Source organism: Genypterus blacodes, unplaced genomic scaffold, assembly GCF_046128005.1.
Source record: "Genypterus blacodes isolate CSIRO-AG114 ecotype Tasmania unplaced genomic scaffold, CSIRO-AGI_Gbla_v1 ptg000067l_1, whole genome shotgun sequence".
Classification (NCBI taxonomy): Eukaryota; Metazoa; Chordata; class Actinopteri; order Ophidiiformes; family Ophidiidae; genus Genypterus; species Genypterus blacodes.
The window spans coordinates 3,513,368-3,528,725 of NW_027466879.1; the positions used below are offsets into that span (position 1 = coordinate 3,513,368).

At 46.3% G+C, this 15,358-nt stretch overlaps 1 protein-coding gene across 4 annotated transcripts in view; it reads left to right on the plus strand.

Annotated features, from left to right (window-relative positions):
• The first annotated feature begins 1,580 nt into the window (after nt 1-1,580).
• Nucleotides 1,581-15,358, plus strand: part of cbfa2t3 (CBFA2/RUNX1 partner transcriptional co-repressor 3) — a 40,458-nt gene continuing 26,680 nt past the window's right edge. Inside the window, exons 1-2 of one of the 4 annotated variants that reach the window (XM_076155729.1) lie at nt 1,581-1,859; nt 2,188-2,447. In XM_076155729.1, coding sequence (XP_076011844.1) covers nt 2,243-2,447 — 205 coding nt within the window. In that variant the 5' untranslated portion in view covers nt 1,581-1,859; nt 2,188-2,242. Of the gene's footprint in view, nt 2,448-9,556; nt 9,783-15,358 lie in introns of those variants that run through there. The other 3 variants (XM_076155730.1, XM_076155731.1, XM_076155732.1) reach the window with 3 other exon arrangements.

Genomic DNA, 15,358 nt, shown 5'->3' on the forward strand with positions numbered 1-15,358 from the left:
TTACTGTAAAAAGAAGATTGAAATGGAATCCTCTCACCCTCTCTCTGTCTCTCTCTGTCTCTCTCTGTCTCTCTCTCTCTCTCTCTCTCTCTCTCCCGGAGTAGCAAGTTTCTCTCACTTCCTCTCCGCTGATGACCATCTGTGTGTTGGTTTCAGTCAGGCGCACGGCACATCTGTGTGCTCACATCCCCTCTCACTTCTTTCATCAGTCCATTACTTGTTCCAACACAAATATGAGTATGTGTTTGCATGTGTGTGTGTGTGTGTGTGTGTGTGTGTGTGTGTGTGTGTGTGTGTGTGCGCGCGCGTGTGTACATAACGGCATTTGGGGGGGGGGGGGTTGTTAATGAGTCCTGCAGATCAGAGGTCAAAGAGCATAGCTAGCTTTCAGCTGTCTTTGTTTACTGCATTTTCCTGCCTATACATTTGAATGGATTTGCGTTGTTTGATATTTGTGCCGAGAGATAGACAACATCCAGGGAATACATGTCAAATCAAAGCGGGATGTTAGAATAAAACATCCACAGGAAATGAAGACAGGTAGGAGAGATCATGGGAAATCGCAACACTGGTGAGAGTCAAGCTTATTCTTTAAATATTGGCACACAATGTTATCTCAGAAACATTATGTGTGTCTGTGGAATCCTTTAAGGTTAATGTGAGAGGTAAAGCTTGCTGGAGAGGGGAGATAGAGTGAGATGGAATAGAGGGCAACAAAGAATAGAGATGACAGATGCCACTGGGAAATCTAAATCATTAAAATGATATTCCACTATTATGGCAGTGGGGGGTCATGGTGACACTGTGTTGTGTGATGAGGGGCTTGAATCTGAATGGGACTTTAGCTGCATGTACTTCCTGCTGTGTATCACCCAATATCACACACCAAAAGAAATGAAAAAAAACAAAAAACAGTAATGAATGCAAATTAGAGTACGAGGGCTGATTTTAACCCTTTATACACAGATGGGTCCCCCTCCGGCCTCATTTGCATAATCCAATTTAAATTACTTTAAAATCTATCTTGTCTTTGTTTCTTTATGTTTTGTACATGACACAATTTATCACATCCTTTTAATCTTCTTTTTTAACTTTTATGGTTTGAGTTAATTAAATAGCCTTTAAGTTTGGCTTGTACAGATTGTTGGAGTATAAACCATTATAATGTTTCTATTGCAGCATATAAAGAGTTAAAATGACAACAAACTCAGGAGGGGGTGATGAAGATGCCATAACGGGTCTTATAGGAGGAAAGGAATGCCAAAATCTGGCCTCGGTAACAAGGATGAACAGGTGAAATTTGTAGATATGAAACTACAGAAGGTGTCATTACCACTGGAGGCAGGGTGCACAGAAGCTTCTGGGAAGGAAGGTCGTTGGGTGTCTAGCAAAGGGAGGAGGGAAGGAGAAGCTGCTGGCCACAGACACAGCTGGTTCCTGGTAGAGGAAGCCCAGATGGAGGCCCAGGTCCTGCTGTTTGCCACTATCACCACAGCCAGCAATGCTGTTTGGCCTCCTCCCCCTCCCCCCCCCACCCGAGGCTGCAACCCTGCACACACACACACACACAGGAACGCAACTGTAACATACAAACATAGCGCGGAGCTTCTCTTCTGAACGGCACAGGCAGGGCAGGAGGAGGGTTCAGCCGAGAGCACAGCCCCTCAACCAGAGCCACGAGACAAGCTGACCTGCCACTGACACACACTCGCCCTCTGTTACCTCACACACACTCGGCTGGAGAGAGCGCATGAAGAAACACGCGGAGGGGAGAGGAGAAGGAAATGGAGATGTACATGTGACAGGTACGCTTCAAAGAGACCGCAAGAGAGGCTGAAGAGACTGTTGGACATTAGCAGGTACCATGCATGCTTTAATATGACTCATAGAGACAAAGTTAGAAACTCCAAGAGGAATTCAGGAATAATACGACCAGGAGCAAGATCTTTGTTTGGATTCTATAAAGTTTAACTGCAGTGGACTCCTCACCTGTGATATGGTGGTTCAGGTGGTCACACGATGATCAACGAAGGCCCCAAAGGCAAACTGGCTGAGGCAGAACATGCGGAGCCTCAAGGACAGAGGAAGAAAATCTACCAGTTTGGAGCTAATTGCGCCGTTTAGTGTTTACTGCCTTGTTTATTACAACAACATTGTGTCACCTAATCACCAACCTCCTCCACTCAGATAACCCCACAAACTGGAGAGCTCACTGTGCTCTTAGCGGAGATTCATAGTGACAATGTCTTCCGAGGTCCATTTGAAGCGGCAGAGGACGGCCGAGCTGAGAGGGGAGATGTCCTCCTCTCCGCTGTTCCTTCCTCGCGTCCCTACGGTCACGCTGATCAGTCACAGAGAGCTGAGGGACAAACAAAGCGTCCGCAGACTTCTACCTGTCAGCCTGGATTCAAACCTGGCAACCTGCCGCCTCTACGGATACAGTGAAGGTAGGAGCTCGTCTTTCTTCCCGGGCCTGTTTCAATCTTTTGGCAGTGTGTTAAGGTGGTGAGTGATTGAAAGGTGAGGGTCCCCCGGCTGTCAGGTCGGCTCATTAAGTTAGCCTGAGTGACAGATAATCAGTTTGTGTTGACTTTGCGCTGTGTGCTATAAGGGCAAGGTGAGGTTTCATCATCTTGCTAGTAGACCTGTGATGGAAGCTCAAGTTCTAAGGTCAGAATGAGATCCTACAGTATCATCTTTGTGGCAATTTGTGGCATCTTTAAGTGTCCCCTGTGAATTTCGCCTTTTGTTGTTGTTTATAGGCCATTTGAAGGTCTGAACTGAATCGTTCAATCACCGTGGTTGGGTAGGTGAGGTGTGTGAGGGGTGGGGTTCTTCCTCTGGGCTTCCCCATACAGCTGCAGGGGACAGAACTAGATTCTGGGTTTCACTGTTCAGCTTCTACGGCTCTGCGATGCACTTAGAGGTCGAGGGGTCAAGAGCACCGCAGCCAAGGAAAACTTTAGGGAGCGTTTTCCAAAGAGCTGCAGACAGATAAGGGATACTTGAAAGACATCCAGGAAAGAGAGCAATGTGAAAAAAAATGTAATTGATTCTTAAAGTGGTGAAAACACTGAAGTAGTGCCTTTAGGTAAAAATGGAAAACCTTCACTTAAATCAGCAAAGTGTTTGAGGAGACTGAGATGCATTAAGAGCCAGACATTAAAAGCCTAATTTTATAGACTCTAAATATGTAGGAACTGTAAGCTTGAGAGAGAACTAATACCCAACATAGTGAATTACCTGCGGCGCCTGCCGTCTCTTGGCAGTAATGAGCTTTGTGAACGTTGCAGTGATAAGGCCTCTATAATTAGGCTTAGTCATAAGCATCCCCCCTGTAATTCTGTGATAAAAACCCAGTAGAACTCTGGTGTCGCTGTTCCAACCCATGCGTCTCACACACACACACATACACACACACTCACACGCTGAGGAAATCAAAATGTGTCAACGTGAACTGTAAACACACCTCTTTGTTTCAAGTACCTTACCTGATGTCTCTGTATGTGTGTCAGTGTATGGTCCAGCCATACGTTCACACTGCATGGAGAAGCTGTGTGTGTGTGTGTGTGTGTGTGTGTGTGTGTGTGTGTGTGTGTGTGTGTGTGAGGCGTTGTGAGTTGCAGCATAGGCTTCCTGTGAGGGAGCAGATGTCGCAGAGCTCAGGCACAGCTGCGGTGGGCGATAACCACGGTGGCAAGAATATGTCGGCATGCTGGCTCTTCTCTCTGGGTCTTATCAACCGCACGCAGCATGCAGACACACACACGCACACACACACTCACTCACACACACACACACACACACACACACACACACACACACACACACACACACTCCACAATAAGGAACTGCCACCTAGCACTTGCACACCCTCACAGCAGGCCCAGATAGAGGGAGGAGGGTAGTGAGAGAGATGGAGGGGAGCGAGGACTAAATCAAGGGACTTTGAGGGAAAAGGTGCAGTGAATCCTTAACAAAGCCTTGGCTCATGTCTGCTGTATCATAGACTTCATAATTCTGTGCCAATCCTAATCCTCTATGGCTATGAATAGGCTTCTCTTTACAGTTTTACCGCACAAAAAGGCCTGTAATCACTTCCAGGTATACAACTTTATCTCATAGTGTCACTCTATGCCAACATGTTGCAATATAGTCTTCTCCAGGTTACAAAATACAGATTCACCCTCTGAATTATGATAATCTGACTTCTCTCTTGACTTCATCATGACTTGAATCACACAGCACTGGGAAGTCTGCATTTAATATCACAGTTTTACATCGCAACTGTGAAATGATGATGTCGAGCTCGGTCTGCAGGTCGGTGAGTGGTAGAGACTCGTTTAAACCCTGATCTGATCGGTTGAGCTTCCTCTTTGTTTGTGTAATTGGTGCGTCAGCCCGTTGCTTCGTGCCACAGAAACAAGACAGGGACTTCAAGAACAAAGTTAGAAAATTGATGATGACGACAAACGTGGCACACACAAAAAACGGAGAGACGAAGCAATGCGGGAGAGAAGAGGGGAGAGACGGGGAGAGAGGGGGAGAGAGAGAGAGAGAGAGAGACGGGAGGGGGGCAGAGGATAGAGAGAGCAGTTATCCTCTCTATTTCCTCAGCACCAGCTTTGTGGTTTCTATGAGGAACAGATGTTCACAACTTGATACAGTGCCTCATCCCCCTCTACTCACTATCTCCAGTGCCAGCACCACCAACTGTCTGCACACACACACACAAGCATACACACACACACATCTCTTGGGTAACACAGTCATATCTCGCCGTGACTTTCTCATCTCGTGTGAATGTATGTGAGTGTGTTCACCTGCATGCTGAGGGCTTTTTTTTTTTTACCGCCTGCTTCTCTCTGTGCTCAAGCTGTATAACCTGCTGCTGCTTGTGAGTCAACACTTGATTTAATCAGGTGTCACTTCCTCCTTTGTCAGTTTGCACTTCTGCTGAGCCAATGAGACTCAGCCGATCCCGGTCCAAGAAACCACACACAGACAGACAGACAGACAGACAGACAGACAGACAGACAGACACACAGACACACAGACACAGCCACAGACACAGACACAGACACAGACACACACACACATCTGCCTGCCTATCTGCTGTAAAACTCATTATTATTATTTTATCATTATTATTATTATTATTTCTTATCAGATTTGGCTGTTGCAGATATTGTACCTCACAGTATAGCATTGCAAAAGATCATCCCAAATAAATCATGACTAAATTAAATAACCATAGTAATAGCCTGTGTGAATGTGTATTGTGTATTGTGTCGTGCTCTCACTGTGTTATTGTGTTATTGCTGCTCTGTGGTGAATCGAGTTCTGGAAGTCTGGGTATATCAGGGAACACGATCCTTTGAAAAGAGCACAGATTGAATTTTGAATTCCCATTACGTCCAGATGATACAAACAACTAACACTTTGCGCTCAATTGCAAACAGAATGTCAGGGGGTCTATGGGTGCAATCTGTAAAGCAGCATCCCAGTCAATGTGCTTGAGTGGGCGGGTCGATGATCCGTTACAACACACCATCTTACAGACGTCTCTCATTCTCTCTCAGCCTCTTTAATACCTAATGTTATGGATCAGCTTCAGCGCGTTCACACATTAAAGATGTTAACACACACAAAGTGAGACAGACCATCCTCCAAAGCACTATCAGAGGGAAATAGCAGCGCTTAAGTTTTAATATATATATACCGTGGTTACTCTCCTCTGGTCTGATCAGGTGACTTACACTCCTTAGAGAGGAGCGGAGAGGAGAGGAGAGGAGAGGACAGGAGAGGAGAGGAGAGGAGAGGAGAGGAGAGGAGAGGAGAGGAGAGTGCGGGAACACAATGGGTCTAGCGTTCCTTTCAGTGGGCTCAGGACCTTATCTCCTTTCAACACACTAGCCTGTGACTGCCACTATAGGAAAGGATTTACAATGTGTGAGTGGAGGAAATGCTGCAAACTTATCTCTTTCTCTGTCTCTGTGCTTCTCTTTCACACTGCTTGTATGCTAATAACACACACACACAGACACTCACACACACACACACACACACACACACACAGAAATGGCCTTTTCCATGGCAGCACAATGACCAGCCTGGTTCATGGATCTCAGAAAAAGTGCTCAGACCTAGGAGATACTGTCAACATAACAAAGCAAACTCCATAGAGGAGTCTGTGTGTGTTTGTGGGCGTGTGTGTGTGTGTGTGTGTGTGTGTGTGTGTGTGTGTGTGTGTGGGGGGCGGTATAGAGGGAGAGATAGACTGAAAGGAGGAGGAGACAAAGCTGTTTGTGTCATTAATGCCATCAAAGGGACCGCCAGTCACAGCATTATGGCAGAGAGAGTTCATAGAGGAGAGTTCCCACCTTATGTGTTTCATTGTGCAGCCGTGAGTTTATCAGGCCGGCCACATTGAGTGTCAAAGCTAACCCAGTGACCGCACAACAAAAGGCCAAATTAAGAGCGGCGAGAGGCTGTCGTACAGGGAGGCTGACAACTTGACTGACGGTGTTCCAGTGGAGAATAGCATCCTGTCAATCTCAGAGCTGTCACCTTGACAGGAATCCTTTCTTGGGATGCAACCCCCACCGCTGCGTCTTTCTGTCATTCAAGGCCACACACACACACACACACACACACACACACACACACACACACACACACACACATACAGTACCTCTACCATTTTCAGTGCTCTGTCTCAGTGCCACACAAGAAACAAATAAGCAACCTGACATATTAAGGGGACGCACACATTATGTTGGACGTGAAAAGGATTCAACTAGGGCCATAACTCTGAGAGAGAGAGAGAGAGAGAGAGAGAGAGAGAGAGAGAGAGAGAGAGAGAGAGAGAGAAAGAGAGAGAGAGAGAGAGAGAGAGAGAGGTTCATGAACACTCATCACCACCGTCCTTCCACGTCTCACTAACCCAGCTTGTAATGGCCAATGCATCTGTTTCGTGTGTTCTGCATGTGTGGATTGAGCAGTATGTGCAGTATGAGTGTGTGTGTGTGTGTTACACTGTTACAATGACCATACATTAGCGGTTTAGAGTAACACATTTTACTGCTGTATTGTGGTTGAACAAAAAAAAAGCAATGTCGGCTCTGTTACCTCAGGTGATCCTTTTTATGAGCCAGGCAGGAAGTGATTACGCTGTGATCAAAGTGCACTGGGGCTTCCCCCACACACTTGTTCACAAGGGTTTAATCACTATTGGAGCATTTTTCAAAAGTCCTCTCTGTTCCAAATTAAGGCAGCGTTTGTGGTGGCGGCGGCGGCTGGTGAGGATGGTGAGACAGGAGTCAGGGCAGAGCAGCTGTCTGTGTGTACATTACAAGCTGGTTCTGTTTGTTCTGTAGACACAGGAGAGGTCAGGATGGTGTCAGCTTTGTCTTCTGTCCTTCTCCGTGGCTGGCTGTGTGTGTGTGTGTGTGTGTGTGTGTGTGTGTGTGTGTGTGTGTGTGTGTGTGTGTGTGTCCGGCAAAAGAGATGCAGAGGGGGCAGGTGCAAGGGGCAAAAACACCAGCAAACCAGTACGGCAGGTGGAGGATTCTCAGTACAGAGGAAACAGATGTACCTGCCTCTCTCTCTCTCTCTCTCTCTCTCTCTCTCTCTCTCTCTCTCTCTCTCTCTCTCTCTCTCTCTCTCTCTCTCTCTCTCTCTCTCTCTCTCTCTCTCTCTCTCTCTCTCTCTCTCTCTCCTTCACTCTCTCCTTCACTCTCTCCTGTCCAGCAATTACACTCTCGGAATCTTCTAATAAACTGATGAAGACTACTCTGTCTTGCCCACTTCTCTTAACCCCATCCATCATTTTACACACTTTATGTACACACAGTATATACCTTTACACACACACACACACACACACACACACACACACATTTTTATATATTCAATCACCTGTCATATTCTCTTGCACGTCTCGAACTTGCAAATGAAATAAATAGACTCCAGTGTTATTGACTCGATGGTTTCAGGTCGGACTGACTGACCAGGTCTGCCCCGCTGTCCTCGTCGTCTTGATATGAGGAAACAGCGGCCCCCACTGGCAGACTGCGGGACAGTAAAACAACCCTGTTTCGCTCAGCTCTCCTTTGATATTTGATCAGTTGGGCTCAAATAACGCATAATGCAGAATTCTGAGCTACAAATTGTAATCCATCAATAAAAAATGAATCTGTTTGTGCGCTTTTACGGAAAATGAGACATAATGGTAAAACAAATAATATGTCAACCACATAAACACTCTCCACTGTTTTCTCATTCATATCCATGTATCCTCATGCAGACAGACAGGTTTTGTTTAGTCGTTGGTTTAACTTCATACAGACACAAATGCAGGAAGAAAGACATAATTTTGAACATTTATTACTCTCCAATAATTTAGCTAAATATATAATATAATATGACATAATATGATACAATAGAATAATATAATAATAGCTCTTGTCCTATTGCGATATGTGTGCACTTTCATCTTCACTGGCCTATATGCACAATGATCTTCATCAGTTTATTATAGGATTCCTATAGAAATATTTGTGGGGAGGGAGGACGAGAGAGAGAGGGGGAGGGAGAGAGAGGACGAGAGAGAGAGAGTGAGAGAGAGAGAGAGAGAGAGAGAGAGAGAGAGAGAGGGGTTAGGAGCTCCAGATGGTGTTTAAACGCAGACAGAAGGCTACAGCGCGGAGAGAGAGAGAGAGAGAGAAAGAGGAGGAGGAGGAGGAGAGCGCCGCGGTTACTGCACAGTGGACCCGCCAGCTCCAAATCACTAAAGACAACACAAGACTGAAAACCCTCAAATTGTGAATCGAGTGGCAAAGAAGCTGAATCGTGTCGGGCTGCTGATGTTTCTGGGGAGAAGTGAAGAGTGTCGGTGAGGGATCGGCGCGTCGCGGGAGGACCACAGAGAGAGGAGCGTGTGTGTGTGTGTGTGCGTGTGTGTATGCGTGTTTGTGTGCGTGTGTGTGTGCAGCCTGTTTACTGGCTCCAGACTATTGGTGCGCTGTTGAAAACAAAAAAGGAGACGAATCCATCTGAGCGGATGTGCGCGGACTTGTTCGCGGCATCGCAAAGTGCGTCTGATAAGTCAAGAACATGTTTTAAAGTTGTCACGGGAGGAAGACGAGAGGATCCACGTCTTCATCATCGGCGTTTTTACACGGGAGACGCGGGGGTTTGTGGACTTACAGTAAGATAAGCGAGTCTTACTTTTAGAGAGAGAAAGGACGCTTTTAATTGAACATTTGCTTTTATTTCCTTTCTTGCTCGCTGGGATGTTTGAAAATGAGCGACAGAGCGGATTTATCAAAGTGGGACAAGTTGTGATTTGTCACATCATCGTCAATCCAGAAGCTGTTTGCTTGATTTGAAAACACACAGACTCAGAAAACCAAAGACATCAACGTGCTGAAGGATCCCAGAGCTCCGGCTTTGATCTGTTCTGTCTTTCTTACCGATGAAGACTGAGTGAAGTGAAGAAGAAGAAGAGAAATACCTCATATTTTATTACAAATCCCTTTTGAGCTCCCAAAGGAAAGTTAAACGTCTTCTTTTGTGTTTCCTCTCTTTCAAAAAAAAAAAAAAACAAAGAAAAGGGAATAACACCTGAGTATTTTTTTTCGCACTATTTAGTCAAGGCTTTACCCCCTCGCCCCCCCCCTCCTCAAACGATGAGCACAGGGGCGATATAAAACCTGTTTTACGAAACTCTTTGGTGTGGATTATCACCGCTACTATTACCTCAGCTTGACCTTCACAAAGTAAGTGGCACACATTGTTTATTTCTACTGCAAAACTCTTTAATTAAGTGATTATTTTACCAGAATAACTAGAGTGAAATGGAAAATGATGATTTAATATATTGAACTTTAAAAAAAATAATGTTCTGGAGGCGGTTTTTAATAAATGTCATATACTGAAGCGCACGTTTGTTATCATAGCAGATCAGTCTCAGATAATTGATAAAGGTTTGTAATATTAAAGTGATGTAATGCATGAAGCCGATATGCACCGCGACGTGTTAATACGAGGGTTCATGTTCACACCGACTCCTCTTCTTCAACTTCATCTGCTTGCATTTCTATCATCATGTTGCCCTTCATCACCCGATCTCAGCTCCGGAGAGACTCTCAGTGGCAAAACTGCAAATCGAATAAGCACAGTCTCATCTACAGCCTTATGAGCCAAATGTGACAATGCCAAGGTGGAGAGTTTCTGTGTGTGTGTGTGTGTGTGTGTGTGTGTGTGTGTGTGTGTGTGTGTGTGTGTGTGTGTGTATGTGTGTGTGTGGAAGAGAGAGAGAGGGGGAAGAGGGAGTAAATGATGAGTAACATTTAAAATCTATCGCCCTAATAACAAGGAAGACGAATAGTTTTAGAATTATTATTATTGTTGTTGTTGTTCATCTTCTTTGTTCTTATTTGTATATATATTTTAAATGTAATGGTATGATGCTTTAGTAAAAAGATGGACAGAATGAAAAATGAGAACACAGAGAGAGAGAGAGAGAGAGAGAGAGAGAGAGAGAGAGAGAGAGCACTTGGTTCTTCATGTCAGTCGGTGCTGCACATCAAAGTGATGTTGACACGCAGTGATGACACTAAATCTTTGCTCTGTATGAACCTGGTGTCCACCTGGTCTGGATGGAGGTGATGCGCTCTAAAGGATGAATAGAGACGTTTGCCCCGGCCTGAGGTGGATTGTGCCTCTAGTGAAGCTCTAATTGTCCCATTTCACCTTCCACCTTCTGTATTGTAGTACATCACTACTATCCTCTCTGCCGGCGCCTCACCTGCCCCGCTCTCTTTCTACAAAACCTACAGACTCAGCTTGTAAACAGTAATATTTTTCTTTTTAAAGCGTACTATAAAACAAGAGACTCGTAGACAAACCCTGTATGGTAGAAGGGGACAACCCACATGTACTGAGGAGATGATAAAGCAAGATTGACAAGACAAAAAGTGAGTTTCAGAACAAACCATGTAACTTAAGGGACACTCCCTGTGAACCAACAAGTCAAGCCACTGCGTCTTCAGCCGCAAACTCTTCCGCCTCTTAAGTAGACCAGTAGAACGGAGCCGAGGCCATTTTCTCTGCAGGACGTGTGCCCTGTATAACCGGCGCTGGTAAATATCATCTGAATAATTGAACAGTTGATAATAGTCTCGAACAATAGATGGGAGGTTGCAGGGGTGAAACCGCACTGCAGACACCCTGCCTCACCGCACATTATACCTCCACCACCAACAACAAGCCTCTCTGCCCTCCGTCCCCCGTCCCCCCCGACCTCACGCCGGATGCCCTATAGCTCGGCCCGGCTCTGCTCGGCCAGCCGCCTGCTCAGGCAGATGTCCCCACTTCATCAATAAGTAGCTCTCTTAAAAGGCGGCCCATTCATTATGACCCCCAGCCTGCTGAGTGTTTATTCAATTTCCATCTACCACAGGTGCATGGACGGGGTATGTTGGGTTTTATATGCAGAGGGGGGAAAATACCATGTAACTCCAAAAACAGCCATAAAATGATAGATGATGTCTCCCAGCAGCAGACGTAAGACATAAGAGCAGCGTCTCCCTGAATCTCCCCACAGGTCAGGGGCAGATATAACACACACACTTTACTTCTCTTTGCTTCCTGGTGGGCTTCTCTGTTCTTTGTTGTTTATAAGCCCGTGTGATTCATGGCTGCTATTTTAGGCGCCGGCCAACATTTTAACGTCAAGGTATCTAAGGCACAATATTTTTTGTACTCCGGCGCAGGCCAAAGCTTAGCGGATAATTTGAGAGTGAGTTATGTATCAGGTGATGGACAGCAGCAAGAGCCACAGAGAGCCATTTAGCCGTAATGGAGATGGAAAAGCTCGGTGTCTTTTGTTGTCTCGTCGCCCGTGTGAACTGGTGCAGGTGACACCAGTGGTCGTATACTATGATCTGATGCTAGAGTGTGCAGTTTGTGTGCATGGAAGCGTGTTACGTGTGTACATTGTGTGTGTCTGTGTGTGTGTGTGTGTGTGTGTGTGGGCAGGGTATGAGTGAACATTGTGTGCGTGTGGTAATTATTGTGATCTAAACGCAGGCAGTGCAGGTGAAACTGGCTGTCTCCTAATTAATGAGCGGAGCAGATGGCCTTGGGTGGGCGGGTAGCGGCGAGCACACAGTGAGCCGGTCAGGTGGTCAACACAACACAAACACCTGGGACATCACAAACAAGGCAAGCCGCTCCTGTGCCCGTGTGTGCGTGTGTGTGTGTGTGTGGTTTCCTTACTATATCGACAAATAGAGTGTTACGCCTGATGGAGGGTGGGTGGATGAGAGGGTTAGTGCAGAAAAACCAATACAGCAGATCATTTTACATCCAAGCATTTTAAGTTGCGCGGTGCCTGTGTAACCTATTTGTTTGCGTCTGATTTACAATCCTGATTGTCTTACGCAGCTCTATGCATATATCAGATTAACCTGTCAACCTAATCCCCACTAATGCCCGTGTCCCACAAACTGTACACTAAACACATCCACACACAGGTGGCTTGAGAGTGTGTTTGCAGTAGGTGTGTGTGTGTATTCTGCAGGTGTGGATGTGTTGTTGTTGTTGTTGTTGTTTCTGTCACATCGTCCCCTCAGCCAAGCAGACATTAAACATCCACCAGATAGAAACATGGCGTGATAGAGGGGTTGTCATGGAATGGAAAGGTTCCCGGTTCAACCCCCAACCTGCTCCTGATGTGCAGGTTTGCTCCTGATTGCCTGTTTCAGTGTCGTGTTGTAAAGCACTCGGGATAAAAACACTTTATAAGTAGAGAGTTATTATTGTTAGAAACCAGCAAATGGCTCAATGGCAGGAAACCAAACTCCAAGAAACCATAGAGGTTTGTAATAGGAGTGCTGCTGTCATCGTTGGCCTGCGTGTACGTGTGTTTGTGTGAACGTGTGTTTGTGCGTTTGTGTGTGTGCTCATCGAAGAGGCAAAGCTGGCAGACCGCTAGAATGAGGAGGCCAATGAAGTCTCATCAGTATTATATGGTATTAGATTTAATGTGGAGTGTAATATGTAGTGTAGAAATGTGGGAGTGACTGAATAAGTGTGTGTGTGTGTGGGGTGGGGGGGAGTATTGACGGGATCGGTTCACAATCTCTATGGTTTCACTGCTGTTTGTCTTCATAAACAGTGTGAGAGACCAGTGTGGTTTTGGCCGCCTGCGTCTCTGTCTCCGTCTCCGTCTCCGTCCTGCTCTGCTCCGCTCTGCTCTGCTCTGCCCTGGTCTGTTCCACATGTGTTTGACATTACTGTGACACGGCTGCCCAGCCTCTCAGGGGAGAAGGGGAATGTCAGCGAGACCAGAGCAGAGCAGAGCAGAGAAACGAACAGCTTCCCAACATCTAACGGAATGAGAAACACACTGGCTGGACGGCCGGGCGGCTGACGCCACAGCGTGGGAGCGGAGCAGAGCAGAGCAGAGCAGAGGGTGGAGGCCAAGTGAAACCCCAAATGTGAAATATCACTCTGTCTCTGTCTTCATCTCTCGCTTTCTACTCCATCCACACAGATGCCATACACTTAGAGGAACACACAAACAGATTTTTACTTACTAGTGCGTCACAATACTGATTTACATCCACTGATTCGTCCATTTTCTCTGGATTTCCACGCATGCAGAGCAGGTGGACTGATTTAATCACCATAGCGATGACATTCAACTGTGAAAATTGACCGTTTATGGCTGAGAATCTATGGAACTTCATGCATCAATTTTTGTTTACATTACTTCAACATCAGAGGTCACATCTTTGAATGCAACTGGAGCTGCCACAACGCCAGGCAAACACTTCCTTCCTTCCTTCCTCCTCCTCCCTCCCTTCCTTATTGTCCGTTTCACCTCTTCCTCACCTTTTACTTCCTCACCTGACCACCAGCCTCTGACCTTCTCTTAACCTTCCTTCTCTTCCTTGTCCCTTTCTCCGGGCTCCGTCTCCTCGGCCCCCACCCCCTCCACTTCATGGGACCTCCCGGTAGGAAGTGTGTTCGGATCAGAGACAGACACAGGAAACAGCTGGGCTAATCTACAGTAGCGCCGAGCGCCGTTTTAATCAAGCCCAATGGACAGGCCGGCGCAGCAAATGGGAAGTTCATATCTCCGCGACTACCTGATATAATGATTCCCTCCCTTTCCTCCTGCCCCACAGCGCAACCCTTTATCACAGGCAGGGAGCAAACAGGCACAAAGGAACACAGACTGAAGTTATTAAGGTCTCCATTCCAAAGCAATTCACTCTAGGGACATATTGCAACGGTGCATCATGTAGGCAGAGGCTGGAAAAGCAAAGCATGTCTCTCCTCTCTCAGTCCCCCTCTCTCTTTTTCCTCTGTTCCTCCCCCCCCACGCCCCCCCTCTCTCCCTCACACACACACTCCTTGTACAGTATTTCTGAAATTAAAAAAAAGCTGTTATCTCTTGGAAACAGATCCAGCGCCACACAGATGGTTCCGTCTCTCCTCGAATGGGAGGCTGCGCGCAGTGTCGTTTTGTGTTACCAGTTAGCTCTGCAGACCTTAATCGCGGCTCCAGTCTTCCTTCCTCTGCCTCTTACTCTTACTCACAGGCGCACACACCCAGACATGTTCCACTCCAGATAAAGGCATTGCTCGCGTAAAGTCGTGATTTCACTAGGAATTGGACGTTTTAGTCTCCCGGAGTTATTTGAAGTGCAGAGAGGAAGGGCAGAGATTTTCTTGATGTCATGTCAGGGAGCTGTTGAGGAGGGGACTTACCATTACCATTTGGTCTTCGCTTTCAAGTCACCGGGAGCCTCAGCAGGGGGGTCAGAGCCGGGGTTTGATGGATTTGATTAGACGCTCTTGGATCTGTAGTGTTACCTGAGAGAGAGAACATCATGTCACCCACCTGCTCTCACCTCCATGAGGCTCTACAGAGGCCACAGACGCACAAATATGAACAACAATGCCTCTATGATTGAAGCAAATAGAGTGTAAGCTTCATATTTGACAGATTTGGTGCTGGACAGAGTTGGATTTACAGTACAAACATACATCTTAACAAGCCTTTACACCAAATCATCTTGATTACATCGTCACACAGCTTAGATAGTAGATAGTTCATAGAAATGGATCACTAAGATGTAAAGACAAAGCTGATCACGAGCCGACGGCGCTTCATTAGATCTCAAGGGCGAAGTTTTTAGAAAAACCAAAACAACATTCTGTCCTGAATGCGTTCTATTCTTCAGAAAGCCTCCCTAAGATATCTCTGCAGCATCTCCATTGACCCCCAGCGTCTCTCCTTCATATCTGGAGCAGAAATTGAAAGATTGTGCATTGGCAG